Source organism: Spermophilus citellus, assembly GCF_964194105.1.
Source record: "Spermophilus citellus genome assembly, chromosome: 2".
NCBI lineage: Eukaryota > Metazoa > Chordata > Mammalia > Rodentia > Sciuridae > Spermophilus > Spermophilus citellus.
The window spans coordinates 237,573,860-237,594,710 of record NC_138183.1 but is presented as its reverse complement, the minus strand read 5'-3'; the positions used below and the strand labels follow the sequence as shown (position 1 = coordinate 237,594,710).

Sequence of the window (20,851 nt, the reverse complement as noted above, 5' to 3'; positions counted from 1 at the left end):
GTGTGTGTTTTGGTAGAACTTGAAGATAGCAGAGTAAACATAATGAAGGGAGGCTCCTAAATTCACTATTTTTAAAATATTTTTTTTAGTTGTTGATAGACCTTTATTTCATTTATTTAAACATGGTGCTGAGAATCGAACCCAGTGCCTCAAATTGCCAGGCAAGTGCACTACTGCTGAGCCACAACCCCAACCCCTCTAAATTCACTATTGTCGAAGAGGAATAAAGACTTTATTCTTTTATAGGAAATAAAATTTGTCTTTCATGAGTGTAATAACATTCAGAGTTCTTTTGAGAGTATACTTTAACACCTTTCTATAGGGCTGTGACTGTTTTGTTTTCCTTTTTATCCCCCTTTGTAGGTTGTTGGAAAGGACACCAATGTCATGTTAGTAGCTTTGGCAGCAAAATGTCTTACTGGCCTGGCTGTTGGGCTAAGAAAGAAATTTGGACAATATGCAGGACATGTAAGTAACACTTCTTTTTAGAAATAAATCCACAAAATTATCAAAAATGGCCAGCTAGACCGCTTTATGCTTTAAACCAACTTTTTGGCATAGATCTTTGTATATTGGGCAAAATAAGTTTCTCACTAAGTTTTATTGTTCAACATAGCTCCTCACAAATATCAACAGATAGTAGTTACAACTATTAAATTCATAAGGCTTATGTGGAAAATCAGGCAGTTGGCCAAAAGTACTTATTTGAGTTGATTTATTTGCTTGTTATTTATCAATATCTTGCTTTGTTCTTACAACTATATGCAATATAACAATATGAATTTTTATAAAACCATGAGGAGGGGGTATAGCTCAGTAGAGGAGCCCTGAGTTCTCCAGCATACCTACTCCCACACAAAAAGAATTTTAATAACCAGGACCAGAATGAAATTAATAGTAGGTAAGGTAATATCAAACATTAGATGAAGTTAATATATAAAATGTGTTGAGGTGTTTTAACTGTGGTAGTTGTTCATTAGCTCTAAATTTGGTCTAAATTAGTTAGAATGATTTAGCATCCTGAAAATTGAACTTTAGAGTTTAACCTCCTAGTCACTTGATTATTTAATTTCCTAGATTGACATAAGAGTCCCTTTATAGTCCCTAATCATGTGTCAGTTTTTATATTATGAAGTTATTATTTAGCTTCACTTGAGCTATGGTATTTAGAAGTTGGTTACTCATAACATTAAAAATAATTTCAGACAACTTAACAAAGAAGATACTACTAAATAAAAATAAACCATGACTGATTTCTTACCAGGGAAATAAAAATAAAGATCTAATGCCAGGTGCCATAGCACATGCCTATATTCCCAGCTACTCAGGAGGCTGGAGTGTTACTTGAGACCAGGAGTTTGAGACCAGCCTGGACAAAATAGACCCCTATCTCCAAAAATTAATGAATAAATAATTTTTTAAAAGAGGTCTCTAAAACCTTTATAAATAATAATTTGGGCCAGGTGCAGTGGCACACACCTGTAATCCCAGAGGTTCAGGAGGCTTAGGCAGGGGATTGCAAGTTCAAAGCCAGCCTCAGCAAAAGCGAGGCGCTAAGGAACTCAGTGAGACCCTGTCTCTAAATAAAATACAAAATAGAGCTGAGGATGTGGCTTAGTGGTTTAGTGCCCCTGAGTTTAATCCTTGGTAGCCAAATAAATAAATAAGTTGTATCAATAGTATGTATTTTTATAGTAGCAAATATTTATATCTATAACTGTATATAGTATTTATATCTATGTGTAAGCTATCAATATATTAACTAACTTTGGGTCATTTTTGTGTTATTGATAAATAACTTTTCAAGGTAAAAACAATTTTTAAAACCCATTTTGATTTACCAAATAATGTTTGGCTAATTACCAGTCCCTTCGGTTTGAGTTCTGATTCTGGCTTTGTTTCACGTTGTTGTTCAGCTTAAAGACATCTCCAGCACTCTATGATTGGAGTTTTGTTTTTTTCTCAAAACTTTATGATGTAGGAACTGGGGTTATAGCTCATAAAAATAAAAAACTAAAGGTTTTTTTTTTTTTAACTATACAATATATACTGTATGATAACAAAACATATTAGTGTTTGACTTTGTTTTTTTCCCCCCTGAGATACTAGGGATTGAATCCAGGGCAACTCCTAATCTCTACCCCTGGCTCTTAGTATTTTTTATTTTGTCTTGAAACAGGATCTCACTGAGTTACCAAAACTGGCCTCAGACTTCCCAGCTACCTGCCTCAGCCTCCCAAGTTGCTGGGATTATAGGCATGAGCCTTGTTTGCTTTAGCTATTTATAGACTATCTTTTGTGAGATATTTATAAAAGTAAACTTCAATTTTGTAGCCATTATAATTTTTTTAAAGCTTTATAGCTTATATTAAAAAGTCAATTTTATTTCTCAAGGAAACCTTACTCTTGGTCTGTGGTCACTTTTGTGAAATCTTGAAAATAATTTTTGGGGATACCATTGACTTTGCTATCTTTTCTGAACCTTTAAAAAATCTTTGATAGGGCTGGGGTTGTAGCTCAGTGATAGAGTTCTTGCCAGGGCTGGGGTTGTAGCTCAGTGATAGAGTTCTTGCCTCGCATGTGTGAAGCACTGAGTTTGATCCTTGGCACCACTTAAAAATAAATAAAGATATTGTGCCCAACTACAACTAAAAAAAAAAAATTAAAAAAAAGTCTGTGAAAGATGTGGGGATTTGGCTTAGTGGTAAAGAATTTGCCTAGCAAATTAATACCCAGTATACTCCCCCCCCCCCAAAAAAAAAAAAAATCTTTGGTTGCCAGGTGTAGTGTCACACGCCTGTAATTCCAGCTACTCTGGAGGCTGAGGCAGAAGGATCACAAGTTCAAAGCCATGCTTGGCAACTTGGTGAGACCCTATCTCAAAATAAAAATTGCTTGGGATGTTACTCAGTGGTAGAGGGCCCTTGGGTCCAATCCTTAGTACTGAAAAGAAAAAATCTTTCGGGCTAAGGATGTTGCTTAGTGGTAGAATACATACTTAGCATGCACAGGCCCTGAATTTGATCCCCAGAACCCTCTAAAAAATAAAAAAGATTTTTTATTTCCCTGCTAACCCAGTGCCTGGCACTCAGTGTATATATTAGCCATTAATGTTTAATGAATTAATAATACTTTAGGCAATAAATCTAAACCTATAAAAATTTCAACTTTACTATCTACACTGAGACTTGAAGATATAATTCTGATAACAAATTATTAAAATTTTTGGTACTATTTCTTTTTTCTTTTGTGTTGTAAGGGACAGATGACACCCCAAATCAATAAGGTATATCAGCATCTTGAGTGGAGAGAAAGAATTATATACTCAACTATTCACCTGAATCCTCCTAGCTGGTATTTATACTTTTTGTAAAATGAGAGCTGTTACAAATAGAAATGATTATGATTGTATACAGGGTATAGAGACAGCAGGATGAAAGCTTTTAATTGTTCCAGTGGAAGATTATTATGCCCTTCAAAAAAGAAAATTAGAGGCTGCAGTTGTGGCTCAGTGGTAGAGAACTTGTCTAGCATGTGTGAGACACTAGATTCAATCCTCAGCACCACATAAAAGTAAATAAAATAAAGGTATTGTGTCCATTTACAACTAAAAAAATTTTAAAAAGGAAATTACTTTTTATTCAGTTTTAATGTTTTTTTTTTTAATAAAGCCAACTTCATTGTTTTTAATAATTTTTTGAGAGGTAAATATTGTAAAAATCTGTGATTTTAAAATGTATAATTCAGTGGTTTTAGTATTAACTATCATCCCTGATTCCAGAACATTTTTAGTCCCCCCCCCCCCCCGCAAGAAACCCTGTTCCTGGTAGCAGTCATTACCCACTCTTCTCTCCCTCTAGGCCCTGGTTACTACTAATCTGCTCCCTGTCTCTATGGACTTGACATGTCATGTAAATGGAATAATATAATATGGGGGTCATTTGAGACTATTGCTTTTACTTAACATAATTTTGAAAATTTTGGTTCAGTCATGCTATATTGTGCTTCATTCCTTTTTTTTTAATTATGTATGTATTTATTTATTTATTTATTTTTTGGTAGTTGTAGATGGACAGAATGCCTTTATTTTACTTGTTTATTTTTATGTGGTGCTGAGGATTGAACCCAGTGCCTCACACATGCTAAGCAAGCACTCTGCTACTAAGCTACAGCCTGGGCCCTCATTCCTTTTTTTTTTTTTTCTTTTAATTTATTTTTAGTTGTAGTTGGACACAATGCCTTTATTTTACTTATTTTATGTGGTGCTGAGGATCGAACTCAGTGCCTTGCTCACACTAGGTGAGTGCTCTACCGCTGAGCCACAACCCCAGCCCCCTCATTCCTTTTTGTTGCCAGATATAATTACTGCTCTTCACTTTTGCAGGTTGTGCCAACCATTTTGGAGAAATTCAAAGAGAAGAAACCTCAAGTTGTACAAGCCTTGCAGGAGGCAATTGATGCAATCTTCCTTACTGTAAGTTGATGGAGTGAATTTGTGGCTTTATCTAAATTTTATATTTTATATCAATTTTATATTAACTATTCTTCACAACTGAGAAAATCTCATTGATCAATCTTCTTTCTAAAGACCACACTACAGAACATCAGTGAGGATGTTTTAGCAGTAATGGATAATAAAAATCCAACCATTAAGCAACAGACATCTCTTTTTATTGCAAGAAGTTTCCGTCACTGCACTGCCTCTACCCTGCCAAAGAGCTTGTTAAAGCCTTTTTGTGCTGCTCTACTTAAGGTATGGACTATCTTTATAATTCGGGATATTTTATACTTAGGCAAGTTTTTTTTTCCTTCTTCTTACTAATTATATACAGTAACTACTTGACTTTCATACTGTAGATTAATGATCTTTTGAGGAGTAGATCCTATGCATTTTTTGAGACTGAATCCAAATTCTAGTAACTGTTTGTGTTCCTATTCTTGAAGGAAAGCACAAGTTAGTTTTCTTATTCTACTACTTGTTACACATTTTGTTTCTTACTTGGTCACATAGTACACTGGATCTTTCCAAGCTTAGGCATCAAATCTGAAGTATTTGAGGATCATTTGGGAGTGAGGAATTTTAGACAGATGGTAAGGGGAAAAAAGGAAGCACTGGCTTGCTGAGTAGATAACCAGAGTTTTTGTTAACCCAAAAATAATTTATGAAAAAGTGACTCTTAATTGGCAAAGGAAAGATGTAATTTTTATCCAAGAACTACCAACCTGAATTAAAATATCTGAAGTAATATTTCCTAAAGTACTTTGTATTCATGAATATTTTTGCTTAATTCCCGAGTGTAGCACATCAATGATTCTGCTCCTGAAGTCAGAGATGCTGCATTTGAAGCATTGGGTACAGCTTTGAAGGTGGTTGGTGAGAAAGCAGTAAACCCATTCTTAGCCGATGTAGACAAACTCAAACTTGATAAGGTAGGTTAGTAATGAATTATAAGAAATTAAACAATAGTCTTGTCTCTTGGTGTTGTGATTTTGTCTCTTGCAAATTAGAAAGTATTAGTATAGTTTTGATCCAGATTTCTCCATTTTTTTAAAAATTACAGTTCCCATTAAGATATATTACATTGCATACTCCCATGCACAATTGAAACAATTTGGGGGAATGTTTTTTGGTGTTTTTTGTTTGCAATTTAATCTTTTCTGTTCATTAAGAAAAAATTGCCAATAATCAATTTGTGAAATTTATTTCATTCTCTACTCGTAGTTCAGATGTAGAGTTTGAAAGCATAACTACTGAGGATTTAAATTTTATCCTAGGCTACAATGGTGATATTTGAACTATCTTTCAAATTATAACCAAACAAAAGCTGAGTGCCCAATCTGTAGAGAAGATGAAAACAGCATTGTGAGATAAATTCGTTTCTAATATTCTAGAAAATTACCTTTCTAAATGTGAATGTCTTCCATCAAAATTATGGCCATCATAAGTTTATTATAATTCTGATTTGTAAAGAAGTAAAACCTATAATACATCTACTATTAAGAAAATCTTGATAATTTATCTTTAAAAAGGAAACTTTTCTCTGAATTCTTATATATATGGTCGTGGTTTGGAAATGACTTATAAGTAATAATGTGGTTATTATGTTTCAAAGTTGGGCTAAATGATGTTTATGTCACTTTCTTTCTCTAGATCAAAGAATGTTCAGAAAAAGTAGAATTGGTTCATGGTAAGAAAGCTGGACTAGTAGCTGATAAGAAGGAATTTAAACCTGTGCCTGGAAGGACTACTACTTCAGGGGCTGCAGGAGATAAAGACACAAAGGACATTTCAGCACCCAAACCAGGACTCTTAAAAAAGGCACCTACTGCTAAGGTTAATAGATGGTTTAAAAATGAGGATTTAGTAAGGTAGAGTTTGAGTCTGAGGTTCATGATTATTCTTCCAGTCTGACTTCATTTGAGAAATGAGTTCATTGGCCACATTGAAAATAAAGCAGAGCATGTGTTAATGAAGACATATATTCCAGAAATATATTTGGCTTACAGAGATAAAAATTACAGGAGTGCATTTTTTTTCCAAAAAAAAAAATTTATGGTAAAATATACATAACAATATTTACTATTCCTAACTTTTTTGGGGGGACAGTGCTTGGGATTGAACCCAGGGTTTCTTACGTGCTAGGCAAGTACTCTACCACTAAACTACATCCTTAGCTTTTTTATTTTTATTTTTTTTTTTTTTGAGATAGGATCTCCCTTAGTTGCTGAGGTTGGCCTCAAACTTGCAATCCTGCCTCAGCTTCCCAAGTCTCTGGGATTACAGGCATGTACCACTAGGCCAGCTGTCTTAGTCATTTTTAAGTATACTGTTTAGTAGTATTAAATATTCATAATTGGTGCAACCATCATTACCATCCATCTCCATAACTCCATTTATATAACTGAATTCTATACCTATTAAACAATAATCTTTCAAACCCCCTTTTATCACCCACTGGTAATCACCATTCTTCTTTCCCTTGTTTGTTTTTGTGATGCTAGGGATTGAACCCAGGTCCTTGAACATACTAGGCAAGTGCTCTACCACCAAGCCACATCCCCAGCCCTTTTTTTCTGTTTCTGTTATTTTGGCTATTTTAGATACCCTTTATTATGTAGACTCATCAATATTTGTTTTTCTTTTTTTCTTTGTGATGCTAAGGATCAGACCCATGGCCTTACCCATGCTAGACATGCCAATCTACCACTGAGCTACACTCCCAGCCTCAGTATTAGTCTTTTTGTGACTTATTTCATTTCGAAGGTTTATCCATAACGTATCATATGTCAGTATTTTGTTCCTTTTTAAAGCTGAATATCATTCTGTTGTATAGATATGCTACATTTTACTTGTCCATTTATCCTGAAATTTTGATCAGCATTTCCCTAATGATTTGTGATGTTGAACATCTTTTCATGTGATTATTAGCTATCTTTCTTTCTTTCTCTGTCTCTATCTCTCTCTCTGTCTGTCTCTATCTCTCTCTCTGTCTCTCTTGTTGCTTTATCAGTGAGCCCCAGTCATTTTTGTTTTGTTTTGTTTTAGTTTTTTTAAAAAAAAATTTGGGCTGGGGTTGTGATTCAGGGGTAGAGCACTCACCTAGCATGTGTGAGGCCCTGGGTTCAGTCCTTAGCACCACATAAAAATAAATAAATGGGGGTATTGTATCCAACTACAATTAAAAAATGAATATTTAAAAAAAAATTGAAACCGGGCTAGGGCTATAGCTCAGTTGGTAGGGTGCCTGCCTAACATGAGTGAGGCAATGGGTTTGATCCTCAGCATCACTTTATAAAAATAAAATAAAGTTATTGTGTCCATCTACTCTAAATAATATATTAAAAAATTGAGGCAGTCAGCCTCTCAAGGGTCTGGGATTACAGGTATGTGCTATGGCTAAGGATTTCAATTTTTTGATGAAAACTGGACAACTGTATATAGTGGAACTTTGGGGGCCAGGGAGGTGGGGGGAGAATATTCAAATATTTTTAGATTTTTGTTGTAATATAGAGTGTTAACCTTTTCTCTTTACTCCCTAAGAAGCATTCAATAAATTCCTACATTTTCTTTCATAAAAAAAAAAAAATTGAGGCAGGATCTCACTAAGTTGCTGAGGCTAGCCTCAAATTTATACTTCTCCTATCTCAGCCTCCCACATTGCTGGGATTACGTCACATGCTCCACCGTGCCCAGCTTGGAGAAATATATATTCAGGACCTTTGCCCATTTTGATTTGAGTTGTTATTTTATATATGTTTTTAGATGCTGATGGGCCTTTATTTTGGTGATTTATTTATATGTGGTGCTGAGATTTGAGCCCAGTGCCTCACATGTGTTAGGCAAGTGCTCTACCACTGAGCCACAACCGCAGCTCTTTGTGTTGTTTTTGATTGTTTAGTTTTAGGAATTCTCCCATATATGATTTCCAAGTATTTTCTCCCATTATTGGGTTGTCTTATTTGGTGGTTGGTTATTCTGTTGATTTTTCTTGGGTACTAGGGATTTAACACGGGGGCAGTTTACTACTGAGCTATGTTCCCAACCCTTTTTCTTTTTCAAAAAAAAAAAAATATTTTCTTAATTGTTAATACACTTTTATCTTATTTATTTATTTATATGTGGTTCTGAGAATCAAACTCAACACTACATATTAATAGTTAAGCACGCTACCACAGAGCTGCAACCCCTGCCCGTTCGCAACCCTTTTTATATTTTTTTTGAGTTAGAATCTTACTAAGTTGCTTTGCAAGTCACTGAGTTGCTAAGGCTGGCTTTGAATTTGAAATCCTACTGCCTCAGTCTCCCAATTTGCTGGGATTATAGGCACGTGCCACTGTGCCTGCCTTTCATAAAACATTTTAACCACATAGAAATGGATGGGTATGGGACTGTGGATATAGCTCAGTTGAAAGAGTGCTTGCCTTGCTTGCACAAAGACCTGGGTTCAATCGCTAGCACAACAAAAAGAAAAGAAAAGAAAAAGAAAAAAGAAATGAATGGATACTTTGACGTGATTGAATGTATATTTTTAAGATTTTTTTAGTTGTAATTGGACACAATATCTTTATTTTATTTATTTATTTTTATGTGATGCTGAGGATTGAACCCAGCGCCTCACATGCGTTAGGCACGCGCTCTACTGCTGAGCCACAACCCAGTCCTTGAATATGTTTTTTTAAAAATGTGTGTATATATACATGTATATACACATACACACACACACACAGAGAGATGTACAAATAGCAGTAGACATACCAAAGCAAAGACAGCATTGTGCTTAATAATGATGAAATTCTGGAGATAATCCTATTGAAGTGAGAAGAACTGCTTGTTAGTACCTTTATTATTTTTTAGTGACTTCATATTAACTAAGAGGTATTAATTAAGAGGTATTTTGAGAGGCAAAACTGTCATTTTTATAGCTCGTATAATCATATTCTTAAAACTCAAAGCAAATCACCTAGAAAGAATTCTAAAACAAGAAGATTCTATAAGAAATTTATCTTCAACATAAGTGGAACAGTAAGATTTCTCATGAAAACCCCTCTGTTCTTTTGTAAATTATATAGATCTATTATGAGAAATAAGTATGTTCTCCTAATATTAAAGTACCTTGGGATTAAGTATTGAGTAAATGTTATAACTTAGAGACTGTCCTGTACTGGTATAAGAAGGAATGTAAAGGCATTTAAAGACATCAGGATGTCATTCTCAAATTAATCTGTAAATCTAATACAATTCCACTTCATTATTTTTGTCTCATTTATTTCACTACTCATTTTGAATTAGAGGTTCTTAACATGCAGTGTGCAGATTATCTTTCTATCCCCATGAGTGGTCTTCAGAAGGGAGTCTTTATGCCCATGAAACTGAGCATGATAATTTTCATTTTAATCAAATTTTCTGTGAGCATGAAAAAAGTTTATTTTGGGGTAATTTTCATTTTAATCAAATTTTCAGAGGGTTTTATGATCCAAAAAGTTTAGCAGCTACTTTCTAAACCTTAAATGATTTAATTTTTTAAAAAATTGCATTTAGCCTGGGGGACCACCTAAGAAGGGGAAACCAGCTGCACCAGGAGGTGCAGGGAACACTGGAACCAAGAACAAGAAAGGACTGGAGACCAAAGAAATTGTGGAGCCAGAACTCTCGGTCAGTATGATGCACTGTGCCTCCAAGCTGGGAATGTTGAGACATATTGAAGATTCTCAGATAGTATAGCATATCCATTGGAGTGTTCTTTAAGTTTTATCTGGGGTATTTTTGCATTCTTGCCATCTGTTTCCTTAAGCAGTTTCTAATTTTGACATATTTTTGTGTCTTACAGATGGAAGTTTGTGAAGAAAAAGCTTCAGTTGTCCTTCCCCCTACCTGTATACAGCTACTAGACAGCAGTAACTGGAAGGAAAGGCTAGCCTGTATGGAAGAGTTCCAAAAGGTAGATACATAGGGATAAGTTTACTGTGAAAGAAAATTAAGATAATGGGGAAATAATGAAATCCATAATGAAGAATGTATCTTAATTACTGTATTTTACAAGCAACAAACATGTTTCATAGTATTAAGTAATGAGATGGTTTTTTTTTTATTTTGTTATTTGTAGCTGTTTATCTTTCAATGTCTTCATTCAATGACTTCTATAAGCAAACAGATCTCTCCACTTAAGCCATTCCTCATCCATTTCTGTATTTACCCACTGTGTCATCATTTCTTAGTGGTATAGACATCATCTGTTGGTAGAAAAAACTATCAAAAACTTGTGTTGAAAAACTTCATCATGGCTTATTTTGGCATGTTCTGTGATTCTCATGAGAGCAAGCTGTGGAAAAACTGAAAGCGCAGTGGGACTTGAAGCAAGAACCTTACAGTTTGGTATCTGCCACTTGTGTTATTTAGACCTAAATTTGTATGTCTTTGAAATTTAATGCTTAACTACTTCTATCCTACTACTTCACTATATTTTTAGGAAAATTAAGTAAGATAAAATACATATTAGCAATTTCTGCCACAAAATAAGCAAATATGAAAACTGTTACTATTACTTTCCTTGGAGCAAATTATTTGAGAATTCCTAAAATGTAAAATCGAATAGTTTCAATGATATAAATATAATGGCCATGTACCACGTATCCATTATTTCTCATTAAAAAACATTAGAATAGAAGTTAAGTAAGCTCCCTCTTTTACCCTGCTCGATTCTATTCCCCTTCTTCCTTCAAAGGTAACCAAGTACTAGACTTTGGTATTTGACCTTCCTTAGTAACTAATATTTAACCCTTAACTCTCACTGTCTTATTTATTTCAAGGCTGTTGAACTAATGGATCGTACTGAAATGCCATGCCAGGCATTAGTGAGGATGCTGGCCAAGAAACCTGGATGGAAAGAAACTAATTTTCAGGTATTTTTTAGTTGTAAATTTAATGTTTTTTATTGAAGTAATTTCTATTACATCATCCTGTGGAGGTGAAACTTATATAAATGGGAGTTTATCTATAACACTATTCCCCTTAGCCTCCCTATGTTTCTTCACCTCAGCCAGGACAGTCATCACCACAAAGGCTAAATATATTCTGATAGATTCTCATCCTGCCATCTTTCCCTCATACTGCCACTTTTTTTTTTTTAGAGAGAGAGAATTTTTTTAATATTTATTTTTCAGTTTTTGATGGACACAACATCTTTTTTTTATTTTATGTGGTGCTGAGGATCGAACCCAGAGCCCCTACGCATGCCAGGCGAGCGCACTACTGCTTGAGCCACATCCCCAGCCCCCATACTGCCACTTTTAAAACTCTTCTTCATGCAGCCATCTAGATAAGTGAAAGGAGGACACCTGATTTGAGCCAAACCCTCCTGGTTAAATCCATAAGGGATAATTTTATATATATTTTTTTAAATATTTTAAATATATTTTTTAAATATTTTAAATATACGAATACTTTAAATATTTTTTTAGTATACATGGGCACAATATCTTTATTTTGTTGTTTATTTTTATGTGGTGCTGGGGATCGAACCCAGTGCCTCACATGTGTGAGGCAAGTGCTCTGTCACTGAGCCACAACCCCAGCCCTTTATGTGTATGTGTATATATATATTTTTTTTCAGTATATATTTTTTAGTTGTAGTTGGACACAAAGGTATTGTATCTTTATTTGTTTATTTATTTTTTTGTGGTGCTGAGGATCAAACCCAGGGCCTCACATATGCCAAGCGAGCACTATATGGCTGAGCCACATCCACAGCCCCTATGTATATATTTTTAATAACAACTTTATTGAAACTATAAAATTCACTGTTTTGATTGATTGATTTTAAGAACTAGGGATTGAACCCAGCAGTGCTTTTCCACTGAGCTACATCCCTAGCACTTTTTTAAATTTTTTAATTTTTTAAAAATTTATTTTGAGACAGGGTTCCACCAAGTTGCTTAGGGCCTCACTGAGATGCTAAGGCTAGCTTCAAACTTGTGCTCTCTGCTTTGCCTCCTGAGTCACTGGAATTATAGGCATGCAGCACCATACCCAGATCAATGCAGTTGTTTTTAGTATATTCACAAACTTCTGCAGCTCTACTTTTGGAATGTTTTCATCGCTCCAAAAGAAACCTCATACTCAGTGGCAGTCATTGTCTAATCCTCCTCAGTCTCAGTCTCTATAATTAATCCGTTTTTGATCTTTATGGATTTACCTCTCCTAGACATTTTATATAAAGTAATAATACAATATATGACCTTTTGTCTGGCTTATATTTAGCATAATGTTTTCAAATTTCATCCATATTGTAACATGTGTTAGTTCCTGTTTTTTTTAATTGTCACATAACATTCCATTGTATAGATATACCGTAATTTACTTTTCCAATCATTTGCACATTCACATTCAAATTTTTATGTTTTTAATTCTTTTGAGTATATACCTAGGAGTAGAATTTCAGGGATCATATGATAACTCTATTTAACATTTTTTTTTTGCAGGGGGAAGGTACCAGGGATTGATCTCAGGGGCACTCGACCACTGAGCCACATCCCTAGCCTTTTTTGTATTTTATTTAGAGACTGGGTCTCACTGAGTTGTTAGCACCTTGCTTTTGCTGAGGCTGGCTTTGAACTTGTGATCCTCCTGTCTCCACCTTCCGAGCCACTGAGATTATAGGCATGTGCCACTGCCCCTGGCTCTATTTAATTTTCTGAGGAATTGAAAAAATAGTTTTCCAAAGTGATTGTATCATTTTTACATTTGCTCCAGCAATGTGTGAGAGTTCTGTTTTCTCTACATTCCCACCAATAATGGTTTTCTTCCTTCCTTCCTTCTTTTCTTCCTTCCTTTCTTCCTCCCTTTCTTTCTTTTTCTTTCTTTTCATCCTAGAGAGTATGAAGTATGATCTTGCTGTAATTTTGATTTGCAGCCTCCAAAGTCTCTGCTCGGTTTGGCTTAGTGGTCATCTAGTGATTAGACAGATTTCCTTAAAGGCCTTGAACCAATTATGTCTTCTACCTTTTGCCAGGGGTGTGTGTGTGTATGTATGTTGGGATATGCCTTGAGTGCTCCAGAACTTCTTCTCAGCCTTCTCTTCTTGCTTAGCAGGGCCTGAAAATCATCCAGAAGTAAGATATTAGGGCCCTTTCATTTTTTTTCTGTGCCCACACACAGCCTTGAATATGTGTAGCATCATCTAGATTCTTGAGAATGTATAGAAGCTTTCAAAGTCCTCTGTAGACATCTTATTCCCTAAGTCTTATTTTTAAGATGTTGACCAAGGTCCCTTGCCTCAACTGGTATTGCAGCTGCAGGCAGCCCCAACAGTAAATATTGAACAGTTGTTACTAATTGTTTTCAACAAACTCCCTGGGAATAGCCCTTTTTCCCACTGAATTAGATAGTCGGGTCAAATAACAGGTCCTTAAAATGGGGCTTTTCTAGGATACTGCCCAATTAGTCAAATAATGATAGTCATTATTACTTTTTCAGGAGCTTCAAACCTGGTCTTGCCTCCTGTAGTAGCTATACACAGTTACCATATTTATAAGACTATGGTTTTGAATACTATGGACTGGGAGAGGAGGATGTGAAGAAGATTAAATCTCCAGAAAGCTCACTTTTCTTACTGAGATCTTGGTATCTTTTCTTTAACTGTTCTTTTATAGTGTTTCAAACCTTTAGCTAATTTTCAAATTTCTGAAAGAAATTTTTGCGACTTATTTTTTTTTTTTACTGTAAGACATAAAATTACCTCTTTTCAGCGATTCTTATTCTACCTGTCCAGAATTCACACCCTGATATTTATCCTTTTCAGGTGATGCAGATGAAGCTTCACATAGTTGCTTTGATTGCCCAAAAGGGAAATTTTTCCAAAACGTCAGCTCAGATTGTTTTAGATGGCCTTGTAGACAAAATTGGAGATGTAAAATGTGGAAACAATGCAAAGGAAGCTATGACAGCAATAGCTGAGGCTTGTATGTTACCATGGACTGCTGAACAGGTTAGTAGTAACACAAAGCTCTTTCCCAAAGTTAATTTTTTTTTTTTTTTTTTTTTTTGCACCAGAGAGATTAAACCCAGGGGTGCACAACCACACTTAACCCACATCCTCAGCCATTTTTTAAAAAATATTTTTTAGTTTTAGGTGGAACAATATCTTTATTTTTACATTTATGTGGTGGTGAGGATTGAACCCAGTGCCTCATGCGTGCTAGGCAAGCACTCTACCATTGAGCCACAACCCCAACCCCTCCCCAGCCCTTTTAAATTTTTATTTTGAAACATGGTCTCTCTAAGTTGCTTAGGTCTTCACTGAATTGCTAAGGCTGGCTTTGAACTTGTGATCCTCCTGCCTCAGCCTCTCAAGCTACTGGGATTGTAGGCATTCACCATGATGCCTGGCCTCCCCAAGTTAGTTTTAAAGTAAGACCATTTTTTTTTTAAGTTGTTGATAGACCTTTATTTTATTTATTTACATGTGGTGCTGAGAATCAAATCCAGTGCCTTACACATGCCAGGCAAGTGCACTATTGCTGAGCCACAGCCACAGCCCCTAGTAAAACCTTTTTTTTTTTTTTTAAAGAGAGAGAGAGAGAGAGAGAGAGAGAATTTTTAATATTTATTTTTTAGTTCTCGGCGGACACAACATCTTTGTTGGTATGTGGTGCTGAGGATCGAACCCGGGCCGCACGCATGCCAGGCGAGCGCACTACCGCTTGAGCCACATCCCCAGCCCCTAGTAAAACCATTTTTAATATTACATTATTTTTACCTTTAATATATTGCTGCTTGATAACGAAAGCTTACCTAAGTCAAGGATAGTCTATAAAGAATGACTGTACTTTTTTTTTTTTGGTACTGGGTTATTGGACCCAGAGGTGCTTTACTAAAAGTCACATCCCTAGCCCTTTAGTTTTTATTTTCAAACAAGGTCTCATTAAGTTCCTTAGGGTCCCCTGGTTCAGTTGCTGTGCTTCTGACTTAGAATCCTACTACCTTAGCCTCCCAAGTCATTAGGATTATAGGCATATACCACAGTGCCCAACAAGGACATTAAAATCCTTTTAAGACATTAAAATCCATAATGACCACTAATAAAACATTTTAAGCAGTCCCGCATGCTTTAAATACTACTGTAACTTACCTCATTTTCTTGGGGGGGTTAAATCTTTTGTTCCTACGTTTTTCTTGTAGTTGTTTAGCATCAAAAAAGCTATATTTAACCCACAGCCATCTTTAAGTCATGTTGTATGCTTATAAGAAATATGAGAGAACATAGATCTGATGTTGTTTTTCCCCTGCTCCAGGTTATGTCAATGGCTTTCTCACAGAAGAATCCCAAGAATCAGTCAGAAACTCTGAATTGGCTATCTAATGCAATAAAAGAGTTTGGTTTTTCTGGGTAAGTCAGAAAGAAGTAAAGTAGGTAAAAATTAAATGTTTTGCTATCTCTAATTGGTGATTGCAGTAAGAGCTATATTGTCTATATAAAAGAATATTGCCTTTTTTTGGGGGGGTAAGGGGGACCAGGGATTAAACCCAGGGGTGTTTAACCACTGAGCCACATCCCCAGTTCTTTTTATTTTTTTTTTTTTTTAATTTTGAAACAGGGGTAGTGGCTGGCTAAGTTGCTTAGGGCCTTGCTAAGTTACTGCGGCTGGCCTTGAACTCCTGCCTCAGCCTCCCGAGTTCCTGGTATTACAGAAGTGTACTATCACTCCCAGCAAGAAAACCACTTTTATCCTTAAAAGTCTGTATTGGCTTGTGTTCTATATTTTTATATCCATTAACACAGTCCTCTGAGTTATTTTTCCTCAAGTGTTAATAACTATTCCACAGAAAAGCCATTTCCAAAGATTTCTACTCAAATGACTTTGGAAGTTGCTACATATAATCACATTTGTTTAGAGACCTACAGGGCAGTTTGGTATATTAAATACTCTAAAAAATCCCATAATGGAAAAGATTTTTAAAATTTGGGTCTTTTTGTTGTTGTTGTTGTTGTTGTTGTTGTTTTGAGAGAGAGAGAATTTTTTTTTTTAATATTTTTTAGTTTTCGGTGGACACAACATCTTTGTTTGTATTTGGTGCTGAGGAACCTGGGCCGCATGCATGCCAGGCGAGCGCGCTACCACTTGAGCCACATCCCCAGCCCCTTAAACTTTGTTTAATCTACTATTTCCCAAACTTACTTGTACATAGAATTCAGTTGTTTATTTTATTTAACAAAATCTTATGTAGCTTCCTTTATCCAAGGTTTTTTTTAAAACACCTTTTAAATAATAATTAATTTGATTTCAACCTTATAAAAATCACCTACAGTATTGTGTTATGCTCAGTTATAAATGAGGATACTGAAGACCAAATGCTTAAGTTAACTGCCCTCATTATAGCAAGGAAAGTGGCAAAGCCAAAGTTTGAATCTAGGCATTCTGGTTTCAAGAGAATGCTATACTTGATATACTGTGTTGCCTTTCTTTGTGCCTTGTTACTTTTTATAACAGACCTCTTAGTATCTTACAAAACAGTGTTTTGATTCTACTTATGGAAGAAACTCCACTACTCGAGAATTTACCATACAGTTCAATTATCATTTAAGCAAAGAACTGTTCAATGTCAGTATCTCTGGAGTTCTCACAAAGTCCAAGTTATTGTTATAATTCCTTTTTAAAAACCTTTCTCATTTTTTTTTTTTTTTTTTTTTTTTTTGGTTTCAGCAGTGGAGATAGAACCTAGGGTTGCTTTACCATGGAGCTACATCCCTAGCCCTTTCAATTTATATTTTGAGATATGGTCTAAGTTGCTGAGGTCCTCACTAAATTGCTGAGGCTGGCTTTGAACATGCGATCCTCTTGCGTCTGCCTTCTGAGTCACTGGGATTATAGGTGTAGGATAAAAGGTTAGATGTTTTCAACTTGGTATAATCTGAAAGAAGAACTGGCACACATAAGAGCATTACAGCCTTCTGTAGTTCAATTCTGATTGGAAAGTTTTTTTTTTTCCTCTGGCAGTGTAAAAGTCTTGTTTGCTGGACACAGTGGTGCACACCTGTGTTCCCAGTCCTTGTGGAGGCTGAGGCAAAAGGATTGTAAGTTCCAGGCCAAACAGGGCAATTTAGCAAGACCCTGTTTCAAAATTAAAAGGGCTGGGTTATGGCTTAGTAATAGAGTATCCTGGGTTGAATGGCAGTACTACAATTCAAAAGTTGGCAGAGCTGGGAGAGAGAATTAATTCATAGGGTATTGAATAATCCTGTCAAGAAATTATGGTTTAGACATAGATTGTAGAGGTGTAAATGTAATGACTCAGCATATATTTGGAAAATAGAACTGAACAGGATATTAGACATAGTGAGACACATCAGGAATGGACGCAAGAGTAACCTGAGTAATTAGAAGAAGAATGTGGCTCTTTACTGAGTTAGAGAACTCTGAGATTGGCGGGTAGACAATCAGGAGTTTAATTTTCATGTACTGGATGTCAGATGTCTGAGACATAGAAATGGGAATGTCATAAAGTAGATGGGTAAATGAATCTGGAGTACATGAATGAATTCAAAATTGTATTTAAGAGTCTTAATTAAGCATAATGTGATTAATCAACGTACAGATGGTATTTAAAACTTACTTTAAAGTGAAAGTAGATATAGATGAAAACTTCACCCAAGGAATCCAATCCCAGAGTCTGTCTATAAAACTCTATTGCTCTATTGAGTCTTCTGAAGGTTTCATTTATTTGTTTTCAATTTCTTTTTTTTTTTAATATTTATTTTTTAGTTTTCGGTGGACACAACATCTTTATTATTTTTTTTTTAAGAGAGAGTGAGAGAGAAATTTTTTAATATTTATTTTTTAGTTCTCGGCGGACACAACATCTTTGTATGTGGTGCTGAGTATGAAACCCGAGCTGCACGCATGCCAGGCGAGCACGCTACCGCTTGAGCCACATCCCCAGCCCGCCCTTTATTTTACTTTTATGTGGTGCTGAGGATCAAACCCAGCGCCCCACACACGCCAGGCGAGCACCCTACCACTTGAGCTACATCCCCAGCCCTTGTTTTCAATTTCTAAATGTTATTTCTTCTTATAGGTTGAATGTCAAGGCATTCATTAGCAATGTGAAGACTGCTCTAGCTGCAACAAACCCAGTGAGTATATTCTGGCACACATAAGGGCATTACAGCCTTCTGTGGTTCTGTTTTGTTCTGATTGGAAAGTTGTTGTTTTTTTTTTTCTCTGGCAGGCTGTGAGGACTTCTGCCATTACCCTGCTTGGCGTGATGTACCTGTATGTTGGTCCCTCTTTGCGAATGTTCTTTGAGGATGAGAAACCTGCACTGTTATCCCAGATAGATGCAGAATTTGAGAAGGTAGAGATTCCACAAATGTTACAGTCCATTGGTGAACTTGAGAATCTCATTCATTAAGGCTAAACTTTTAAACCTTTGGAATGAAGAATATATATGTATTTGCTTTTATGTGTACAAAGTATCCTTGAAAATGTGCATAAGAAATTGATTTTGTGAAGAGAACCGGGTAACTCTGGTATGAGATATTTTTCTCTTTATATTCTTCTGTACTTTTGAAATTTCAAACATAGTGAGCATACTACTTATTCAAAAAGTACACAAAATAATAACTTTTTAAAAAAAATGTAAACTAAAGCAAGGCACCATGGTATATATCTATAATCACGGCTACTTGGGAACTGAGGCATGAAGGTTGCAAGTCCCTGCTCAGCCTGGGCATCTTAACAAGACCCTGGCTCAAAATTTTAAAAAGGGCTGAGGGCTGGGGATGTGGCTCTAGCGGTAGCGCACTGGCCTGGCATGCGCGGGGCGCTGGGTTCAATCTTCAGCACCACATAAAAAAAATAAAATAAAGGACGTTGTGTCCACCGAAAATTAAAAAATTAATTGAAAAAAAAAAAGGCTGAGCTGCTTAGCATGCATGAACCCCTGGATTCAGTTCCCAGTAATGCCAGGGGGCGGGGGGCAATTTGTGATTAAGAAGTCAGATTCTAAGAAGTTTGTGTGTGAGGATCTATGGGTTTGCCCCAGCACCACACACACACACACACACACACACACACCATATATATGTATGGGGTGTGGGTGTGGGTGTGTGTATCTACTATGTAAGTAAGTATTTTGACAGAATGAGATAGTTTGACATAGGCACCTTCCCTAATCTGTTTGTTTTCATATTCTTCATCAAGTTCATTTGCCTTATTCATTTTTGTGTAGATGCAGGGACAAAGCCCACCTGCTCCAACCAGAGGGATTTCCAAGCATAGCACAAGTGGTACAGATGAAGGAGAAGATGGAGATGAACCAGAAGATGGAGGCAATGATGTTGTCGATCTTTTGCCAAGGACAGAGATCAGGTTGGTTTCACCCTGTGAATGATTTACTTGATTCATTGTACTCAATTCTTCAGGGATGTGTGTGTTTGTGGCAGTGGAAATTGAATCCAGGACCTCGTGCATGCTTAGTAAGTACTATATCACTGTGCTACATTCCTAGCCCTTTTTATTTTGAGACATGGTCTTGCCAAGTTGCCTAGGCTGGCCTTGAGCTTTGTGATGTTCCTTGGAAGAGTTCATAAGAAATTGATGATTTTGTGAGGAAGAAAATTTAATAACTCTATAGAACTGGGTAACTTTGGAGACTTCAGCCCAGCTGGGACTACAAACTGTTATCACCATGCCCAGTTTCACGTCATTGTAAATTTTTTTTTTTTTTTTTTTTTTTTTTTTTTTTTTTGTACCAGGGATTGAACCCCCAGGAATGCTCAACCCTTGAGACACATCCCCAGCCTTTTTCATTTTTATAAGTTTTATTTTGAGACAGGGCCTCATTGTGGTGCTTAGGTTCTCACTAAGTTGCTAAGGCTGGCTTTGAACTTGCAATCCTTCTGCCTCAGCCTTCATACCTACTGGGATTATAGGTGTCTGCCACTGCACCCAGTTCATTGTGCTTTCTCTTTGAATTCAGGGATGGGAACTTCTGTGATATCATATTCTTTTAGGAGCCTAAAATAAAAGGTTATATCTTCTATTTTCCAGTGATAAAATTACTTCAGAGTTGGTGTCCAAGATTGGTGATAAAAATTGGAAGATAAGGAAAGAAGGCCTAGATGAAGTGGCAGGAATTATCAACGAAGCAAAATTTATCCAGCCAAATATAGGTGAACTTCCAACTGCCTTGAAGGGTCGACTCAATGATTCAAATAAAATCTTGGTATGTAGACCTTGTGCCTTTTCTTTTTCTCTTCTTTCCCAGTACAGAAGATTCCTTATCAGTACATCCTTCACTAGCAGAAAATAAACTATTGCTTTATTTACTTTGACCTAGAAATAGCTTCCTTAA

At 35.9% G+C, this 20,851-nt stretch overlaps 1 protein-coding gene across 6 annotated transcripts in view; it reads left to right on the top strand.

Annotated features, from left to right (window-relative positions):
- The window catches only part of CKAP5 (cytoskeleton associated protein 5), a 111,436-nt gene that overhangs the window by 57,141 nt on the left and 33,444 nt on the right, over positions 1-20,851 (top strand). For all 6 annotated transcript variants that reach the window (XM_081279042.1, XM_081279045.1, XM_081279046.1 and 3 more), the window contains 14 exons: positions 364-468; positions 4,385-4,474; positions 4,589-4,753; positions 5,302-5,430; positions 6,152-6,334; positions 10,040-10,153; positions 10,329-10,439; positions 11,308-11,400; positions 14,298-14,483; positions 15,790-15,884; positions 18,572-18,629; positions 18,725-18,850; positions 19,727-19,866; positions 20,548-20,722. In XM_081279042.1, the coding sequence (XP_081135168.1) occupies positions 364-468; positions 4,385-4,474; positions 4,589-4,753; positions 5,302-5,430; positions 6,152-6,334; positions 10,040-10,153; positions 10,329-10,439; positions 11,308-11,400; positions 14,298-14,483; positions 15,790-15,884; positions 18,572-18,629; positions 18,725-18,850; positions 19,727-19,866; positions 20,548-20,722 (1,770 nt within the window). The remainder of the gene's footprint in view (positions 1-363; positions 469-4,384; positions 4,475-4,588; positions 4,754-5,301; positions 5,431-6,151; positions 6,335-10,039; positions 10,154-10,328; positions 10,440-11,307; positions 11,401-14,297; positions 14,484-15,789; positions 15,885-18,571; positions 18,630-18,724; positions 18,851-19,726; positions 19,867-20,547; positions 20,723-20,851) is intronic.